The 20,501-nt window shown below is 40.5% G+C and overlaps 1 protein-coding gene across 7 annotated transcripts in view; it reads right to left on the minus strand.

Moving 5' to 3' along the window:
* Positions 1 to 19,486, minus strand: part of hectd4 (HECT domain containing E3 ubiquitin protein ligase 4) — a 38,669-nt gene extending 19,183 nt beyond the window's left edge. Inside the window, exons 1-38 of one of the 7 annotated variants that reach the window (XM_085179407.1) lie at positions 18,784 to 19,486; positions 15,412 to 15,965; positions 13,256 to 13,345; positions 13,045 to 13,172; positions 12,264 to 12,372; positions 11,031 to 11,169; positions 10,672 to 10,842; positions 10,380 to 10,572; positions 10,121 to 10,282; positions 9,633 to 9,746; positions 9,403 to 9,543; positions 9,084 to 9,319; positions 8,846 to 8,988; positions 8,684 to 8,754; positions 8,487 to 8,592; positions 8,278 to 8,398; positions 8,047 to 8,169; positions 7,567 to 7,691; positions 7,071 to 7,224; positions 6,883 to 6,986; positions 6,541 to 6,739; positions 6,295 to 6,414; positions 6,105 to 6,209; positions 5,811 to 5,974; positions 5,413 to 5,658; positions 4,988 to 5,180; positions 4,485 to 4,589; positions 4,262 to 4,350; positions 4,012 to 4,184; positions 3,175 to 3,310; positions 2,938 to 3,082; positions 2,656 to 2,822; positions 2,345 to 2,491; positions 2,069 to 2,253; positions 1,794 to 1,947; positions 567 to 847; positions 251 to 437; positions 71 to 152 (exon numbers count right to left, since the gene is read on the minus strand). In XM_085179407.1, coding sequence (XP_085035533.1) covers positions 71 to 152; positions 251 to 437; positions 567 to 847; positions 1,794 to 1,947; positions 2,069 to 2,253; positions 2,345 to 2,491; positions 2,656 to 2,822; positions 2,938 to 3,082; positions 3,175 to 3,310; positions 4,012 to 4,184; positions 4,262 to 4,350; positions 4,485 to 4,589; positions 4,988 to 5,180; positions 5,413 to 5,658; positions 5,811 to 5,974; positions 6,105 to 6,209; positions 6,295 to 6,414; positions 6,541 to 6,739; positions 6,883 to 6,986; positions 7,071 to 7,224; positions 7,567 to 7,691; positions 8,047 to 8,169; positions 8,278 to 8,398; positions 8,487 to 8,592; positions 8,684 to 8,754; positions 8,846 to 8,988; positions 9,084 to 9,319; positions 9,403 to 9,543; positions 9,633 to 9,746; positions 10,121 to 10,282; positions 10,380 to 10,572; positions 10,672 to 10,842; positions 11,031 to 11,169; positions 12,264 to 12,372; positions 13,045 to 13,172; positions 13,256 to 13,345; positions 15,412 to 15,965; positions 18,784 to 18,930 — 6,009 coding nt within the window. In that variant the 5' untranslated portion in view covers positions 18,931 to 19,486. Of the gene's footprint in view, positions 1 to 70; positions 153 to 250; positions 438 to 566; positions 848 to 1,793; positions 1,948 to 2,068; positions 2,254 to 2,344; positions 2,492 to 2,655; positions 2,823 to 2,937; positions 3,083 to 3,174; positions 3,311 to 4,011; positions 4,185 to 4,257; positions 4,351 to 4,484; positions 4,590 to 4,987; positions 5,181 to 5,412; positions 5,659 to 5,810; positions 5,975 to 6,104; positions 6,210 to 6,294; positions 6,415 to 6,540; positions 6,740 to 6,882; positions 6,987 to 7,070; positions 7,225 to 7,566; positions 7,692 to 8,040; positions 8,170 to 8,277; positions 8,399 to 8,486; positions 8,593 to 8,683; positions 8,755 to 8,845; positions 8,989 to 9,083; positions 9,320 to 9,402; positions 9,544 to 9,632; positions 9,747 to 10,120; positions 10,283 to 10,373; positions 10,573 to 10,671; positions 10,843 to 11,030; positions 11,170 to 12,263; positions 12,373 to 13,044; positions 13,173 to 13,255; positions 13,346 to 15,411; positions 15,966 to 18,783 lie in introns of all 7 variants that reach the window. The other 6 variants (XM_085179408.1, XM_085179403.1, XM_085179406.1 and 3 more) reach the window with 6 other exon arrangements.
* Positions 19,487 to 20,501: the final 1,015 nt, after the last annotated feature.

Raw genomic sequence — 20,501 nt, forward strand, 5'->3', positions numbered from 1 at the left:
AACAACCCACAAAAACCCCCCCACAAAAAACAGGCACTTTATGGTTCTGGTTTAGTTATTTTTAAGTTACCTTTGTCATGTCTCTGTCCATCTTTACAACTTTTTCCATGTTTGCTCCAGTGCCCAGTCGAAAGGGACGCCCCTCAGAGCTGCTACATTTTGGAAAGCGTGGAGAAACAGTAAAGTCAGAAACACCCAGAGTAAGCTTGCAAATATAAACCCAAAACAAAGATATGAGGTGAAATCATACCTAAGGAGTGGCTGTAAAACCTCATGAGATGACTGGTCCTCTCTCTTGTGGATAAAAATCGAAAGTTTGCCATCAACTGCCTCTCCCTCCTCCCCAGCATCATCAGACTTGAGAGCTCCTTTGGAACTGGCACGAGAGAGACTTGTGTCCGGCTCAGAGGAGCTGGGTGAGAGAAGAGTCTGACAGCCTGGCAAATAGAATATGGGAATAAGAAGGAGAAGACAATTTTATAACTATCCAGTATAGTTGCTTTACCATTTTTGCCTTTATTCAGATGGTGGACAGCATTTAGAGGTTCTAGGTAAGAGAGACAAACCTGGTACTACATAGTCTGCCAGCTTGGCTAGCAGCAAGGCAGCAATGCGCGAGGCTGGATCATTGGCATCTTGTTGCTCAGTATCTAGCGTGTTAATGGAGTAGCTCCATGAGGGCAGAGCCACATTACCGCAGTCCTCCACACTCATGAGCGGCAGGGCAGCACGACACAGCTGCAGGATGATAAGTACTAGCTTTGGTGAGGGCCTCTGGTCGAGCAGAAGAGACAAGAGCTTGGAGACACAAGCTGGCTGGCTCAGGATGGCTTTCCCTATGTGGCTCCTAAAACATAAACATACACTGTATGAATTGTCGGTGTTGCGATATACAAAAACAGGTGATAATTAATAACCAAAAAAAAGTGTTAGAAAAACAAAAGCATGATAATACATGGCGCACAATCCAAGGCCAATATAACTATAGAGTCAGTCTCAATACCAGTTTTTTATGCCTCTCCTCTCTTTCAGTAACTACTACATTTCAACCTCAGATCATCTAAGCTAAGGTGACCATTATTACCAGCATTCATTTTTCTACTGTTGTAGCTACTTATATCACACACTTCGATAAACAAAACCACCAAGTGAACTGGAGTCTTTTTCTCTCTGTCTCTCACATGCCCTTGTTTGGCTGTTATTACAGTATGCTGTAGAACTGCAAGAACTGCAGGGAGGCTGACTGATGAGGACTTAATTCTTGGTATAATTGCTGATTTGTTATCAACTCTTTCTGTGGCTTCTCAGGTTCTCTCTGCACCGTGAGTTACGGCTAGCTGTTCCATTAGAGTGCACTACTCAGTCACTGGCTTCGAGTCCCAGGTGTGTCTGGTATTGCAGCTGGCTTAATAAGTCACTGCAGACTGGTGCCCTAATATAGCAATGTGATATTTAGAGTTCTGTGTATATCAGTAATATTTATTCACTTTGCTTTTGTCCCTAAGAAAAAATAAATTACATTTTAATATCCTCAATATATATTATGAGTTTTATTATATTTTATTATATTTATTCCAGTCTTTATCTCATTTTATATCCCAGTTATAATCACCATGATCCAGCAGATGTCCATGCTAAAAATCTTGATCCACCAAAAGCTAAGATAAATAAACCTAAATTTTCAGTGTTTCTACACATCATGGTTTCTCATCATTTCTTTTAGCTACTACATTATGACAGTGCTACCATGAACACCCAGAACACACAGAAAAATTACATGAAATAAACTTTACCTGGAAAGATCATTGAGCAGACTGAGCACATCCTGTAAAGCATCATTGCCGGCTGCCTGATTCCCACAGCATTCTGTGGCTCTTGCCAGGTGATTGGTCAGCAGGCTGGATACCTGTCTTGCCAGACCTGAATGAACTGCATCTGTAGATCCACCTTTGAAGAGTAAAAGCAAAGACTGTTAATCCATCATTACAATAATCATAGTATTTCATCTTACAGCATGAAAAAAAAGCCTTTTAGGAATTTGATCAAAGTATCTACAAACTTTTCATACCTTCCACCTTCTCCCACTCAATACATCGGTTGGCCAGCACCTGAAAGGCTGCCCAAGCCATGGTGGCCACCTTCTGTTTTTTGGTCTGCTTTTCATTTGAACTGCATTCCCTCTGCCCACTTAAGCTGCACAGGCTATCCATAAGCTGAACCAGCCCACTGCGAACGAGGCACTGCTCCTCACTCCTATGATAACACAAGTAAAAAAATAGGTTAAGCAATCAAGGTCTTGATTGCAGGAATATTAAACGAGATAAGTTAAAATAGGTTTGCTTGCCTGGTGTAAGGGATTGTGCAAAGTAAGCCAATACTGTTGGCACAAGCAATTGGGTAGCGTGCACATAGTGACACTACAGACGTCATGGTCTCCCCAAAGGCCTCCTGCACCTGCTCTACCATTCCCCCACAGGTCAGCTCCTCAATCCTGCACAGATGGCACACAAACAAAAAGTAAAAAAACCACAATTCCAAATGTTTGTTTATAGTTTAACCTGACAGCTCAAAATCATAACTACAAGAAGTATTTCATCAGTGTGCATAATCAGAGTACACTCAAATTTACATTTGCTGTTCCTCCTCTAGTCTTACCTTGGTCCACCTTGCAGTACCATAGTGACAGGTCCTACTAGGTGGGTGACCCCACCAACTCTAACAGCAGCAGTGAGCAACTCCCTCATATGAACAAGAGCCTGTTTTCGTGTGCTGCCTCGCCGCCAACGTGTCTGCGCAGCAGACAGGAAACTACTGCTTGAGACCTACAGACAAAAGAGCTATAAATTACCTTAATGCAAATCAGAATTCCATCCATTTATTTGAATGCATCTATGCCAAACAATAAATTTAAAACACTGGCATGAGTGAAAAACCTACAGCCTGATCAGGTGTAGTTCCAATAAAGGCAAAGAGTTGTCCCAGCAGCACACTGTATGTTGGCTTGTCTCGGCTGTCTTCTATGGCCAAAGACTGCAGCAGGGTAAATGAGCTGCTGCGATGACTAGTAGGGTGGTGTCGCCTTCTGAAGATAAAAAGGTTTGCAAATACAGTCAAACACTCTTTATTCCTATAAGTTACTTGCATTCCTTTTAGCTAATACAGACAGAAGAATACCTTTGTGGCGCATGTGTAAACTCCAAGTCTTGGTTAGCAATCATCTCCAAGTCAGAAGGTGCAGACATGCTACGCAAGAAGACTGGCTGCTTCACCATGGGGATCACCGTCTTGGCATCAGACACAGACTGAGAGGCTGAGAAAAAACAGAAGAAGAACTGGGTGAAAATCAAACTTTAACAGTTACTGACATCTAATTACACAGAAACACAGATACCTATAAAAACTTTGCTTTTTTTCCAGTGGAGAAACTTCCGAAGTCTGAGTTACATAACAGTAGCCATATGCTTAAATCTTAATATTTCAGGAGCGCAGATGATTCTAATCACAGGTCTAAAACATCTATTTAAAGCCGTGGTTTCCAAATAGTGGTCAGTGAGTTGCATAACCATATGTTATTACTGCATTATACTTCACAAACACTTCTGGGTGACTTATTACATTTCAGTTTCAGTACTTTGAATGTACTCATTTTCAAAGGATAATAAAAAGCAATCACACACTGGGTATGAACCAGCGGCAGCAAGACAGTTGGTTAGATTGTATGAAGAGCTTTGAAAAGGTAATACATGTAAGGCATATGCTAGTGCAGTCAACACTCATGCAAAAAAAAATAAAATTCTGATAACATGCTTGACTCAAATAGCCTGAAAGTGTCTTTGTCTGACAGTATAATCAAAAGTTATACTCTCGTTGATGTGCCTTGGGCACAACAAAAATTTGAAAACTGCCAGTTTAAAGAAAGAAACCTTTAGTTTCAGTCCTGCTAACCAGCAAAGCGTCACTTGGAAACAACACCTGTAGCAAAAGATGGCAGACAAACAGATACGCGTTTACCTGGGCCTGGTGTGCCAGCAGGTGTGCTGGTTAGACTTCTGCAATGTGGAGCGATGGTGACATGGAGCAGTAGCTCAGTGCGGTTCATTAGACTTTTCACCAGAGTTTTAGTTTTAGCAAGAGGGCTGCTACTTCTGATGTGTTTACTGTTCACCTCCTGAAAGAACTTCTCCCTGTTATTGCAAATAAATACTGTTAGAAAACGAACTGACCTGTAAAAATGTAAATGAGCTACATAATTAATACTTGCCTCAAAGCAAGGACAACATTTTCCAAATCACTAAAATCAAGTGGGACCTCCTTCAGTGAGCAGAGTAATTCCAATTCCTTCATTTTGTTCTGGTGATGTTAAAAAAACAAACAAAAAAACCCCAAGAGACAGAAAACCAAAAAGACCCAAAAAGAACAGACTTAAATAACTGAGATCTTATCATTGGTTGATTACAGAAATTAGTGTATCTGTGGCAGTCTACCTCAAAGAAGTGGTAGTCATGAAAAAATGGCGTGTTGTTCTCCAGTTTTCCTTGTTGGGCCTCCTCTACCTCATTCTGCCATTTCTGTTCCAATTCTGCTACACTCTGAAAGCAACACAGGAAATGATTAGACACAGTATTAGTCTTCCACTCTTTTTTGTCTTAAGGTCTGTCTGTTTATTTGTTTATAGGTACTCTTTCTTTTTAGAAAGATTAGATATTCTTATTTCTTATTTGTAGGTACTCTTTAACATTAACTTTATTTGAACTTAAACAATTGATTGATTGATTGATTGATAATACTTTATTCATCCCGAGGAAAAATTGGCTTAATAAATTAACCCAATAAATTAAACTGTTCAAATAAAGAATTCTAATCTTAACCTCTTATTTAATAGCATGAACAAAAACTGAAAATACAACAATTTCTTTCACTTGTTGCAAGCATAATTAATCGATAAAATACTGTTTTCAAAAAACCTTGATGGTCAGCATAAACTTACCTGCAGCTGCCGCTCCATAGCATTAATCTTCTTAAAGGTCTCAGCCATGATCTTACAGAGCAGGTCATATTCCTCTGTGTGATCCTCACGGTATTGGTAGTTGACGAGTGACTGAAGCGCATCCACCAGGCTCAAATGTTTGATCACGCAAGATACTATTACCTCTTCCATAACATCTGGTCTTATCACCTCCCTTACAAAAAACAAAGAACAAGCTAAAAATGATTGTGAAGTGAAATAACATGAACAAAAACCTTGATATTAATATCAACTCTGTTGTGACTTTTGACTCTCCTTCAGAATATATAAAAACCAGAAGCCCTAAATTTGTAGGATGTTTGTCTCAACCATTTAGGAAGAGTGACAAATCCATGTACAGTATAGAGATGCCATACTCTGTCAGACTGAAAGAATTAATTTCTTACTTTATGCTTGGGCGGAATTGTGGTCGAGCCCTTCCGGACACTTCTCGAAGCCTAGACATGATGCCCGGAGGAAGGCGAATTCGGGGCAAGTCAAAGTAGGTCCCTGGCATAAGGCCTGGAGGTGGGATGAGCACGTCAGCTGGGTAAGTGAACTCCCGATCCTCCTCAATAGTGAGTGGCAGAGGTGAAGGACTGGGCGTGAGGGCTGGAGAGATGGCACCATTTGCTTCCACCTGCCACTGACACCTAGAGGAAAATTTCTTTTTACTCATTTTAGGCTGCTAGCAGCTCAACTGTGACTCAACAAGATACCGAAGAAGAATATGTAGTAATCCTGACATGTAGGACATCACATTTAGTTACTATTAATGGGACACATTTTATTTTAGCTCCGTTACCTTTGCAGCAGCTTTGAGCAGAGCAAATCATGGCAGGCCTCCTCCTCTTTTGTCACCTCTGGCCCGTTATACAGAATGCGGAGCATTGAGCAGGCCAGCACTGACAGTCCCAGCGCAAGGTCTGCCAGAAAGGGGAGACCTCCAGAGACATCTTCTGATGACTCCTATAAAAACAAAAAAAGATATACAGGATCTTCAGACTACTTCAAAAAGTAAAAAAAATAAATAAATTTAAAAAAAAAAAAATTATATAGAGAGAGATGTTGACGACATTTACATTGTTTGAATTGTTACCTGAGCTCTGACAGTGCAGGAGAACCCCCACATGGCTTTATCAGGGGTATTATGTTCACGTCCACTTCTCATCTCAAAAGAAAATGTCACTGTGTCTCCTTCAACCTAAAGCAGAACACAGAGCAAAATGTAGCTCTTCAAACTGTCTATGAACATCTAGGAACGAATAATTCATACTTGCTTTTATTACCTTCACAAGGTCTTTGGGCCATCCTGTCCCCAGGACACTGCGACTGCCATAACCCAAAGTGTTTCCTCCATACTCTGCTACTTTACGACTATTGGTGTTGGGACCGGCATAGATAACCAACTATATTAATAGAGAATGTATTTGTTTAAAAAAATCCACAATGCCATTCTTCAGAAACTGAACAAAAAGATGTCTAAAGGTGAAGTATGATTGTGTCTCCAGCTCGTACACAGGAAGAGTCATTACCTTGTCATAATCATACTGTGATGAGCAGCGAGAATCAAAGCGAAGGTACAGGCACCGGGCTCCTGGGATGTGTACGGTCTCCTTGAATTTGTAATTGTCCCTTACAGGATGCACAGTCTCTACTGTTTTCCCAGCAGCCCATGGAGCAGGGATCTTCAGTCCTGTCAGGAAGCCAGGCTCTTCACGTTCATCAAGAATTCTATGATACAAATAAGTTAGTCATTTTAAAAATTGAGCTTAAGACACAGCCGGTGCCATGAAGAAAATCATCTCTTCAAAATATTTATTATTCAGAATCACACTCCCTGGCTTAATTCTTATGGTGAAATCTAGAAAACTCACTTGTCATCAGCAGTGCATGTCTTTGCTCCCTGGCCCAGAGAGCCACCAGCAGGTAGAGACTCTTCAGTAAAAAGCGGAGACTGAGTCTTTAGTAACAAGGCAGTCTGAAAAACAGAGTGGAAAAAAGCAACTTAATAACAGCTGCTTTTTCTACTCAAGGAATCTCCTCCTTGACTGACAAAACTGACCTGGCTGGTATAGAGCACCAACTGCACCAACTGAGGCATGAGGGCATCAGCGAGGGTGAGGGTCTGCAGGTTTGGGTGCATCAGAGAAGTGAGCAACACCGGCAGCAGGTGCCCAAGCATAGTGGCCTTGGTAATCTGTTCCAAGCCTTTTAACCTTAACAAAATGAAGATAAAAAACAAGTGAAAATTTTAGTTTTGCTGTTAGCAGAAAAAAAAACAAGATGAGAAGAGGAAAGTCTGGCACAGTGATTCTAAGAACCTGCTTTAATAAATACCACCTCCCTCACTGTTCCATTTTGTTTTAACAACATCAGAATTAATCAGGTTTAGTTAAATCTTCTTTCATGGTGATATAGTACACAAGTAGTTTAATTTCTGACAGGTACATTCTGGTCTTACAGTGATACAAACTGGCTTCAAATGTCTTCGTGCAATGTTCCAACATAAGTGGTAAGAAGATTTTAAAGGAATCAAGCAAACGTATTTAAAAGTTCACCTGGTTTCTCTGTCAGCTATGTCGCTGTTAATCAGAGCAGTGGTGACCTGCTGTAGGGTTTCCAATACTTCATCACATCCCACCAGGATTTTGGTTGCTAAGGACAGGATGCTGCTTTGCAGCTCCTGAGGATGACACAGAGTAGGCCCACACTTACGTAACACTGCTTCCAAGATTTTCAGTAATTACATTCACTCAATATGTAACTATTAATACATACTCCATGCCAACAGATTAAAAACAAACTCTAGATTGTTCTGTTTCATTGCTGTCATCAGTAACCTTGAGTATGAACACACCGTTTTTCAACAAATAATAAATGACATCACAAAAAACTGCACTGCGCACAAACTCTTCAGCATTACCCTTAAAGAACTTCAAAAGCCATTGCTTCATTTGGTGTGTTGGTCTCTCATTGACACACACACAGACTCCACGTTCAAAAAGGTAGGGGTATTTAAAGGGGATGTTTACCTGTACCTTCATTGTTTCCCCTTGTAGGGAATTGTCACTGTCATCACTATCATCCGGACGGATAAGAATGGTATTACTGAGGAGGTGGTTCTGAACAGCCATGAGGTAGCGCAGACTAGGTGAGACCACCTAGAGAAAAGGGAAACCATCTTAAATTGTATGAATGCAATCTTCCAAGCCATAATGATCTTACTCTGGATTGGTGGCATTTAAGTGCTGCTGAATTGATATTCATACTGGCACAGTGGAGAGCAGCTTCTGGAAGTCATCTCGGGCGACAGTCTGACATTTGGTGATGAGGAGGCAGGATTCTCGGACTACAGTCTTGAGGATACAATGCAGCAGCTCATCATTCAATCTGTAAAAGAAGACAGATTTCCACAACTTTAAACAAACACAGATCTAAAGAGAAAAGATAGTATTGTTGCCACAAGGCTGCCACTTGCCTGTAGTGGTCATCCTCTTCACTTCCAAATCTATTCTTCTGCAACTGTTCTGCCAAATTTGTAAGGATGACATCCCGAAGTTGAGACAATCCACTGTTTCTTTCACCTGAGTATTAAAGGTAAAAAACATACACCATGTGAGAAATAATGAGAATAAAATACAGGAGGTGTCACTTAAAGCCTGAGCTGCAAGTCACCTTCGGTTAGAACCAGTTTCAGTAGTTTGTTGAGTTCAGCCTCCCCCTGATACAAGATATTGAGGCCTGAGCTACAGAGAAGAGGTAAAAAAAGGTTCATTAAAATGAAATCATGATCACAAATCCAACCATTACTTCTGTCTTTGAGTAATTGTAACTTACCTAATAGCCAAGCAGACTTCTCTCTGAATTTCTGCTCCTATCTGGTCCACTGGAGCCATGAGCAGCTGCCACAGTAGGAGTCCTGCACGGCGCACACTCTCCCTATTCTGCTCTGACTGAGGATTGAAAAACCTAAACACTACCTGTAAATGGTAGAAAATATACACAACAATGTTAGAATCACACAGAAAAAGCTAAAGGTTTTTTTTGGCAAAATACAGCCGCACCCAAAAATCACCTGAAACACAACTAAGATACAGCGGATGATGCAGGTGTCACCATTGACCATGGCCTTTTCCATAATGTCACAGATGCTGCTGAAGTGACGGGCCTCAATGGGGTGTTGTTTTCCCAGTAAGGCCCCCAAGGGCAAACTGTTGCTGCTGGCTGCCAGCAAGTTGAGCTGGTGGATACACATAGCACCTACATGATGAAGCAGCTGGTTGATCACCTCGCCAGTGGCCACAGTCTCCTCTGTTAAAGGACAAATTATGCAGATCTGTCACTTTTATGATTCAATCTTATAAAACAAGCCACTTGTTGTTTGCATCACCTACCTTTGGGTTCTTTTATGACGTGGCTGACACCGAGTCTATGGCACACATGATGAAAGGCTTGGTTCCCGGGGTTGCACCACTGATCTATGTAATCACTGGAGCAGGTCCATATCAAGTTGTTCAGTGCATCATAACACGCTCCTTCAAAGAATGCAGAAGTAAAAGTTATGTAGTGCGTGACTATTTGCCGCACGTAAGTAGAAGTAAAATGTGACAGGTTTTCAGCTCACCTAGCCCTGCCACCTGGGCTCCCCTGCCTAAAGAACTGCCAGGAGCATCAATGAGGTCTGCGCGACTGCTGAACTGACCATCAGCTAGGTTAAAGACCAGACTGGAGGCCAAAACTGAACGAAAAACATAAGAGCTATAGTTAATAAACTCATGACTCAAATTATGATACAAAGCAGTGGGGGGTGGGGCATTCCCAAAATTCTCATTAACCATTAACATTAACTCATTAACCCATCAAGATGTTACTATTTTAAATGCTGTGTATTCACCAGCAATTAGCCACTGTCATAAATGATGATTAATACTTATTTGGAACATCAGATTTAATCAGATTTATACAGAATATCTACAGGCAGCTAGTAAGCTTAGTGTCCGACTTTCTAAAATTAAAAATAAAATAAATAAAACGTAACAAAAAAACAAGTGACAAAAAACTCAATATAATCAGGATTTAGCAATGAGCCTGTGCATGTTTGTATGCGCTTACTTTTAAGTGAGGAGAGGCTGCTGGTACCTCCAAATAAGGAGCGTGTGGCAGAGCTCCCTGATACACCAGGAGGTGAAACCAGCATTACCAGATAGGTGCCACAAACATACATCGGGGTCCTTCTCAGAGTCTTTAGAGGGAGTCCACAGCTAGTATTGACCGCTACAAAAAGATTCAACAAAATATTTTAAAAACCACATCATCCAAATGAATCACAGCATGTATGAACTTTGGATATTTATAGTTTCTCTACCATTACCAGACTGCTCCTCTTTGACAGTGTTGGTGATTGCAGAGCCTGTGAGAGCAGCCAATGTGGCAGAATGGGAGGCCCGGAAGCGTGACATTCGACTTAAGAGAAGTTCATTCAAGCACTTGGAGGACTCGCCTTCTTTGCGAGTAAGGATAACCCTCTCCTGCAAGATGTCTGCGACACACAACCCTGTCTGTGTCTGCACCATGTATAGGAGAGAGAAGACATCAAAGATTTAATGAAGACACAGATGAAATAAATACTGCTGAGACTATACTGCAGGGCACGAGATACTCACCGACAAGTGAAAGACATCCATGAAGACAGAGTGGCCTTTCTGTGTTTTCTCATTGAGGCTGGCTGGGGACCACACCCAGTACAGATAGGTTCCGTCTGAGCAGAGGTGCAGTGTGGTCATGCTGCTGCCCACGGGGAAGTGATGGGCTGGCATGGGCACAATCTGGCACACCTGAAGATAAAAGAGTGAAAATTAGCCTTAGGTATTAGCTATACTTGAATTTTGAGATACCAAATTAAACAGTATCCCTCTGTGTCCTTTGTACCTGCGCTGAATAAAGAGAACATGCATCCCATCTACAGAATTTACAGAATAAGTCCACATACATCTTAAAATAGACTAATGAAAGTAGACAGTACCTGGAGGGTGAATGGGTCAATGACCTGGCACAGCTGATGTGGCTTGGCATCAAAGGATGAGGGACGGTGGAGGAGGCGGCCGCTGCTGAACACCACCCAGCCAGGCTCCAACTCTTCATTTCGACAATACACAAATCCCCTACACAAACACACAGCACTGATTCCTTTGGTCTGCATTTGGAGTTTATTCCAGGTCATACTAAAGATGCTCAGGCAGCTCACTAAAACATTTTGTTGGTTTATTGTTTAATTTGTCACTCAACTGTGAGTTTTTGGTCAAATCCTGTAGTTACCACAAATTAAATCAAACCTTACAATCAATAAGAATCCAGAAATGTACGGTATATGTTCATCGTATAAAAACTGACAGTGTGCCTTCCTTCTTTTTACGCAGTCACTTTGCTTTGTTGACCTTTATGAGAGTAGACTTTGACAAGTTATTGACAGCATATTGTCTAACTGTTGGGAAGCTACTTGTCATACTGAGTGTTGCTGTGAATAGCCACAGTAAGAAGAGAAAATGTGAGACGAGCAGCATGGGTTAATCAGCGTCGGTACAAATTCCCATCAGGACACAAGCAGCTTACTGAAACTCTGTCTCTTTTTGCAAGGCTGCACTCAAAGCATCTGTCTTTAACTCTAATTTAAATCAAATTCTCAAATGGGAATTTTAGCTTTTTAAGGTAATATTTCTGAGACAGATTAAAAAACAAAAACAAATAACAAAAAACCCCAAAGATACTTAAAGCATGCAGTTAGCAATACCCTGGCCTGATGCGTGCTACTTCTTTCATACAAGCTGCTTTGCAAACAATAGCTACAATTACAACCATTTACGTTGCAGTTGAAATCCAAATATCTGTTTTGTAAGGTCACAGTGTGCTTTGCCCTTCAGAAGCTGGCTGACCAATAATGCATGTATACCCTCATAATGTCTCTGGACAAATTCTGGGCTCAATCAGCTCTAAAAAACATCATTTGAGGATCTAGTTTTCTGCAAAGTATGCAATTCGTTAGAATATCATTAAATTAAATAAACCAAATAAATCAGTAACATGAGAGAATATAACTATATAGAATAGGAAATGTTTTTTAAATGTCTAGGAAATAATGCCTTTCAGTGCACAAGTATTTTTTGTGATATTGGTTTTTTTTTTTGCTTCATTCTTTTTTCCCTCTGTTCTCTGAATGCTGAGGAGAGAGGAATGGAGGCTAGAAGTAGTGTCACATTACCTCAATGTCCCATGTAAACCAGAGCCAAGCTTGCTGAGTCCTCTCCCAGAGGAGTTAGTGGTATATAGATATAGCCCATCTGTGGCTAGACAGCGTCCCAGGTCAGTATCTGCAAAACACAGGCACCAATGGAATTCAGTAGGAAGTAAATGAAAGAAACATCAAAGACAGCTGAATAACCTGTAGGGGCAGGGATCAACAAAAGAGTGGACAAAACCAGGTAAGAGAATTAGGATGCAAAAAAAGTGGACCAAGTCTTTGTTTTGCAGACTTTTGCAAATTCAGAAATAGTGATGTCTTCAGAGATCTGATTAAAAAAAACAGACTTAAAATGGACAGATCAATTTAGCTTGAAAAATAAATGCTCAGATTTAATTTATGGCTCAATAAAAATAGATGTACAGTATGCCCTCTTCAGCTTCCATCACACGTCAGATAGTCATCTGTGAGACAGAGAGACATCACTCCACTTCCTCTCTTTTATCCACTTAAGATCTTTAGTTTCAACTCAAGACAAAATGTTTTCTCTATATGTGACATCGAATGAAACCCAAAAAGGAACAATGGTCTTTCCACCCTTGATAATTGCTTGGATTTAAGATGCATTTCAAACAAGTTCAGTGAATAAATAAAACAGGAAGGAAGTATTATGATGGCAAGTGAGACAAGGAGCATCTTTTCCACAACTTACATTCCAGAGAACTAAAAACTTTCAACCACGGCTGCATATTATTTATATCTTTTCATTTTGAGTATCACAAAAACTGAAATTGTTTTCTACCTTTACTCTCTGCTCCTCCAGCAGAATTATCTGGTGTGGGCAGCATGTCCTCAAAACCCCAGGAAACACAGTGTTTTCCCCCCAAGAGGCAGGATGGAGACCCCGGGCCTCCTTCCAGCAGCAAAAGTCTTGAACAGGAGAAATATAATGTTACATGTTGGGGACGTTATTAGGCATTGTCTTTCAGTTAAATCAAAACAGTTTCCCTCACCTGTACAGTACGTCTGACACAGGGAGGTGGCCCAGATCTGTTTGTTTCTGCAGCAGGTGAACTGTGTGGATGAAGGTCTTCAGGGATCCCCTACAAATGAGTTTGGCAGATTATTCAAGAGAGCTCAACGTGAAACACAAGTCACCTGCACTTTTCTCACATAAGTCATTGTTAATCTTTCCTGGAGCCGCAAGAGGAATAATAACTTGACATGAATTATGGGCAGGATCTGATGTAAATTTAAAAAATTTAAAAGAGATTATGCCACATTGAGCAATCTTCTTAAGTTTTACAGATTTTACTCAATCAAGAATTAATTAACTTATGGACCACATTCAGGTGTGTGTATTTTAATTCTAAAAACAGTCTATGAAATCAACTAAAACCCAGTGCTTATACCAGAGAAAGGGTTAAGCTATGAAATTATCACTCGTATGTTTATAATAACATTTAACAGTGCTACTGGGAGCATTAAAATCAACAACTAAGACAGAGAGACACCATCAATGCAAGCCTCATGAAAGTGAACCCCGCAATGCCATACTATGTAAACATCTAAACAGCTGATATCAACGTCCTGTGCAGTCCATTTGCTTACATAGCCCTCCTATACATAGAATTTACTAACCAACTCCAGATGAGGTGGGGGGGGGGGGGGGGGGTTAAAGCTGATAGCCCTTTAATTAGCTTCCACTGCTGGGTGAAAAAGCATCAGGGCTAGATAGTTCCCCACAACAAAGAGCTCTCTGCCTCAACAGAAGGTGAACAAAGAGTGGAGAGTTCTGGTTTTGACAAGTCAAGATCAGCTGTCACCAACAGAAGCTTGAGCTCAGGCACAAATACAAAAACTAAACAAACAAGGATATTCTGCTCATCTGTGCAGAAAAACTAAAAAACAAACAAACCAGATTAAAGATTAGCTTCTTCAGATATATTTTTGTGTGCTTGCTTCTGTTCTTTGCACGCAAGAATACATGAATATGTCTGACAAGTTGAAAGGGTAACGGTGCAATTTACAAGCATTATTTGGGTCCACCTGTCCCCTCAAAGGAAAAGGTCACTTTAAATCATAATAAAGTTGCTCTGAGTTATCACATTTAGCCTATGATATAATATTTCTGTGTTTATGTGTGTTGGGGTGAGCAGTCTTTTCTAGGATAACAATGCCTCCACATCAATAGGGTACAAAGGAACACTGAATGAAAGTATGTAAATTATATGAGTCAGAAGTTTCACCAGATCTCAATTCAAATGAACACCTGTGGGAGATTATGAACCAGAATGTAAGACAGAGCTCCCCACTATCCAATCAAAACACCAAACAAGGTAAAGTCTTGATATATTTTCGAAGAGTTCTAGAGAATGAACAAGGCACAATGGAGAGCAAAACAGCTTCATTAAAGCTGTTTTCCTGAATGTTTCTAGACAATACCTGATGTGAGTACATGTAGAACTATCCATTTAAATGTCTTTTACATTTTATCTCCCTTGTACAAACTCTGCGTGAAGTTTACTGAAACCGATGTGGACTTATGTGAGAATAGTGCAGGTAAAAACCTGGTAAATTTAAAGTCAATCGCCCTATGTCCTGCTTTCTGCATGCTATTCTCAGGCAGAGCCCTCATCTAAACCAAACATCAGTATTTAGAAAGCAGCTGCCACGAATTATCTCCTACACACAAGGGCCCCCTGTGCTGCCTAATGAAGTTAATAACAATGACTGAAACTAAGAAGAAAAAGAAGTATTGTTTTCCAACAGCACTACTATCTTACTTCAACAGAGTGTAGTTCTGACTACAAGTTCATGGAGCCAAAAAGTCTGTTCATATCCATAAGCTTAAAATCATACCAAAATCTCAACTACTTCTTTATCTTACATTACAAATATCAAAGCAAGATTACCACAGTGCGTTGTGTGGTTCTTAAGAAAAAAAAGTTAATAATTTAATGTTATTGCCTGATAACAAAAATTGCCACTTAAGAAGAGTATTGATTTTTCTTGATAGCTTATTTTCACAGGTTTCGCACTTCAATGAGATCTTGTATATAATCATTCAGTGAATACCATTAGTACAGCACACTGTCTACAAGAAAAAAAACAGAATGATCCTAAGAAGGATGCAGGTAGAACAGCAAGGAGGAACGGATGGTCTCACCTGGCACAGGCAAGCGCCACGAGTGCAGCAGCAGCGTTTTCCCTCTGTCTGTGCGTTTGTAGGATCTGCGGCTGAGTGTGTCCATGCACTGGGCCTGACTCCTGGGCACCATCTTCTAGCCAGGAGCATAGCAGTCCCTCCAGGCCATTGAGGCAGTCAGCGGGCTCTTTGCTAAGGCTCAGCGGCTGGCAGTCCCGGAGGCAAGCTAGCAGTACCTCTGCTGTGACACCGCAGAGTGCTGGGTCACTGCGAGTTTGGGACTGTAAAAGGGGAAAGACCAGCAACAGGCCAACACGGGAAGTGAAGGGCGCCTGCTCGGGTTGCTGGAGCAGACCTTGTCTTTTGAGCAAGGCCAAGGTCTCCTCATCAGCCCCTCCAGTCCCTTCTCGCTCCTGCTGCTCCTCCAGGGCCAGCTGCCGCTGCGCCCCCCACAGTCCACGCAGGGCATTGAGACGATACTCCAGCAGACGGGCATATGCATTGCTCTGATTCCCACAGACAGCACGCAGACGCTCGGCAAGCTCTACTGGATTCTTGGTCTCAAATGTTAGAATCTATAGGGCAGAGGTAGTGGGAGAGAGGAAAAAAAACAGGTATTAAACTGTTCACTTTTTTCTTGACCATTTTAGAAAACAATAAACAGTCTATTATTTAGAGATGGGAGACAGACTTTTGTTTCCTGGCAATGCTGGCTACAAACAAATGAAATTTTCCTGATCAGCAGAAATTTGATGAAAAATCATGTTCTTATTTAAAACACCACCATTCAAAAGTGGGGTATATACATGACTTATGAAATACATTTGGTTTATGAAGATCTGGTCATAAAGCATTTCCATAGTTAGCTACGAATCATTTCCACAGAAAGAGCTCTTGTTTTTCCAGTTCTTTGGACTATACAGTAATGGTCAGAGATAGCAAAGCACATATCCTATCACAAGTGAAACAATGTGCCTCATGTGCACTTAGGCAGCATTTCAGATATTGATTACACATGAATCATGGACTAGAAAAAAATCCATTATAGCATTTAGCAGGCACAATTTGTATTGATTCAATTTCAGAAACGCTGCTTATGTTACAGTAACACCCCATAGCTGGATGCTGGGCCTTCACCTTGCTCTGCAAAAACTGCTGCAAGCGGATAAAAATAGTCAGCATCACAACACCTACGATAACTGCACTGAATGACCGAGCCAGTCTTAAAACTGGACACATGGCTTAAATGTGGAGGATCTGAATGTTACCAAGAATAAATAAACAAACAAACTGAGAGCCTAACAATGACGCAAGAATGTCTTCTTATTTTATGTTTTAGTACCATTTAGTGGGACTACCACTATAAATACCAAGTTCACATTACTACACATATCTCATCTATTTTAGCTTTGCTTGATAAAACACACGTTTCAGCATGTTATGTTAAGGATGAATCACGCTATACATTATGTAACCATACTCTTTTTTCAATATCAGTGCTCCTAATTCATAATTAATATGGAAGTTGAAGAATTTATTACCATAAAATGTCGAACATCATAAGAAACCCTGCTGTAGGTCATTATGATTGGTTCTTTTACAGTAAAGTAAAGTTTTGCTTTGAAGCTTTGAGTCCTCAGTTTAAGCATTCTATTCTTACAAACATTTTCCAAACTGGAATCCTGAGAACTCAGTAGTAAAGAAAGGCTCTGGAAATGTTGTGTTTCTAACACAGGCACCTCTAGTGTTGAGAACATGGTGTGTGGAATTGTGTTAATAAACTGCTTCTTCCACTATGCAGACACTATTCTGTTCTACTCAAAAACCAGGTGATCAAGGATAAACTGGTAATGCAGCTATTTGGGACATAGTTTGAACTAACAGAAAACATAAAAGCTGCATGTACAGATTCATGAGTTTGATTTGGTGGCCTTTCCTCATATAAGCCAAGCCCATTGTGACTGTAATTAAACATGCACAAAAACAAACCTGTTTTGTGGCTATTAGTACAAGAGTAAAGATAACATCATATAAACAAATATTCAGTTTATTGATCTTTTTTTTTTCAGATCCAAAAGATCTAAGCAAGGAATTTGGAAACATACATTTTAATTAAAATGTTATAGATAGATAGATAGATAGATAGATAGATAGATAGATAGATAGATAGATAGATAGATGTAAAACTGATATTTTGTAAGAATAGCGCAGATTGCAATAATAAATATGTACACTATAAAGCTAAGAAAAACAGCTGCATTAAGTTGTAACATAGAAATATGCTTTAAAGCATCTGTAAGTGAAAGCCTTGAAATGCAGCTGACTGATTGCAAGTATGAACTCTTGTAAAGGTTAAGTTCAGCACACAATTCATAACTATTCCCACTTTATCATAAAGTTTGCTTGTTTAAAGCGAGTAACCATCACTGTCTGTTAGGCTACTACTCATCAACAGGCAACTCCGAGCACAAATCAGACCCCAGCTCATGAACATGCGACATGAAGACTGCCGCAAATATTCTCCACGGTCTGGTGGATCCTGCTAGATTCAAAACAAGGCACAGTAGGGAAATATCGAGTATGTAAATATGCGGTGTTAGCTCGTTGTTTCCATCAGAATCACTGTAAAGTTTCATCTAACAACATTGATTCTTCCGGTTATGAGGTGAGACTTTCAAAATAAAAGTCGTTTAAAAAGCTTAAACGTTTGGTAAACAATAGAGTCTGCAAAACATAGCTTGTTTTGTGCTTCGAGAACAAGATTCAGAGCAGGAGCGATGAGAACTGTTTTTCCCCTGCGTTTGACAATGACCATAAAAACACTTCTTAAGGAAAGAGCAGCTATGTCAACCTTTACATAGACTAAATCTGTTTACTATGCACTAAATAAGCCAAGATCTAGTCAGGAAAAATAAAGGCATACATGTATGTGTTTAAGTGAAAAGAAGTAGGAGCTGTGTAGCTTGATACCTGAAGTACACCTCTAATTGACATATTAGCTCAACACTGAGTACAATATTAAGTACCAAATCAATATACTAGAAGAAAGGCACTATGCAACATTAGAGATTTTAGAAATGAAATTTACCATGTTTGTAATAGGACTAAGTTATATTTTGAAGGAAGGGGCAGGAATTGAGTTGACAAGGCTCTCGGTTACCTTGATGGTAAATTTAGCAGGACAGGAAACTTGCAAACGTATGCACTACCGTTATTACGGAGGGTGTGTTTCAGGTGACAGTCAAAACTAATTCTTACATTAAATAAACAAAAAGACACACTGATCTCAACGATATATACACAAATGTTCCTGTATACAGCTCTTTATGTTTGTTTGTATGTGTGTGTGTGAGAGAAACTGAGCTGGAAAAAAGAGCGATGGCTTTTACCCACCTCTTGCTCGGTGTCCCCCTGCTCCGATACTCCAATTTCACTGGGCAGTTCGGCCAGATCTGTGACCCGAATGAGACCGTCGTGAAGAAAAATGGTCTCCTCCTTCACCGAAAGCCACTGGGACGAATCCACAGCCCCGGAGCCCATCGCTCTCTCCTCCGACAGCGTAGCCAAAGGGGTCGAACATTAAAAATTCAGTGACAGAATGACAGAAACGCCCTAGCTAGCCTGATAGCGACTCACAATAACATAACGGCCGTCAGCGCCGAGGTCTTATCTAATGGTAGTGTTTGACAAGGGAGACAAGCTAACTTGACGAGTGCCAGTCAGCGGGCGAGCTGTAGTGGCAGGTGTTCTTTACATTACATGGGTGCTCTGGTCATGCTAACAGCGGCTGCTAGCTGTCTGGCTCAGTTAGCTGAAGCGGAGCTAACTTACCGTACGGTATCGTTATAGCGTTACCGAGCAGAGTGGGCGTGACAGCCGTGCTAAATCCGTTATTGCGTCGCACCGTCTAAACGACAGTCTTTTCAAGACGCAAAGTGAACCTGTAGTACTCTCATTTCACGGCTACAACCCGACTGCAAGCAGCTCTGCTAATGGCCCGGTATCTGTCAGTGCCTGGAGAAGATAATGAGAGTCACCAAGCTGTCAGTGCGACGCCATGTTTCCAAGGCCAACTAACCGCTCCCAGAATGCACCGCGTGCTAAAATAAAAGCTGTCAAAAGTCATTTATTTTGGTATCTAAAACCACATCTTATCACAGCTGTGAAATGACAAAGGCACATTTATTATTTAATTTAAAGATCTTAAAAAAAATCAATGTATTATTATTATTATTATTATTATTATTATTATTATTATTATTATTATTATTATTATTATTATTATTAGTGCCATCTGCCTCTATCACACCCTAACATCCTCCTCTGTCACAGCAAACTTTTGAATGTGCTCTTTCACTACATCCATGAACTTTCTCTGTGGTCTTCCTGTTTTCCTCCTGCCTGGCTGGAGACAACAAACTTTGTCCAGTATAGCTGCTAGCCCTCCTCTGCATGTGTCCAAACCATGTCAGATTTGCCTCTTTGTCTCCGGACCTCCCAATCTAAGCTATCCCTCTAAGACAGTCTTAACATTTTAGCTCAGCCTTCTTTCTTTTTGTCAGTGCCACTGTTTCCAAACCATACCTCATAGCAGGTCTCACTGCCATCTTGTAAACCTTCCCCTTTACTCTTGCTGCTATCCTTCTGTCACAAACCACCCCTGAACCAGCCTGAACCAGCTCCACTCTCTTCTTGACCCTAGGTATTTAAACTTGTCCACCTTCAGTGGCTCCTCGTAGCTTCACAGTTATACCTAACTCCATCTCATTCATAGACATGCATTCTGTCTTGCTTCTACTGACTTTTATTCCTCTAAAGAAAGAGCCAGTGGCTGAATATTCAAGCACTTAAATCTTTTGATTTACAGCTGCTGCATGCGGGAAGGCAAATCAGCTGTTGTTCTTTCTAAGGAAGTTGTGAAGTTTTAATGTAGACATGACAATAATTAAAATGTTTAATTCTTCCTTTATTGACTCAATGCTTTTCCATGATTTGCTGGGTTTGTAGCTTTAATCTTTATCTATTTATTCTAGTTTTTCCCCCTCACCGAGTCATACAATATACAGTGCAGACGACAGAGTGAATTTAAAATCAATTCAAAATCAAACAGA

Source organism: Neolamprologus multifasciatus, chromosome 12 (assembly GCF_963576455.1).
Source record: "Neolamprologus multifasciatus chromosome 12, fNeoMul1.2, whole genome shotgun sequence".
Classification (NCBI taxonomy): Eukaryota; Metazoa; Chordata; class Actinopteri; order Cichliformes; family Cichlidae; genus Neolamprologus; species Neolamprologus multifasciatus.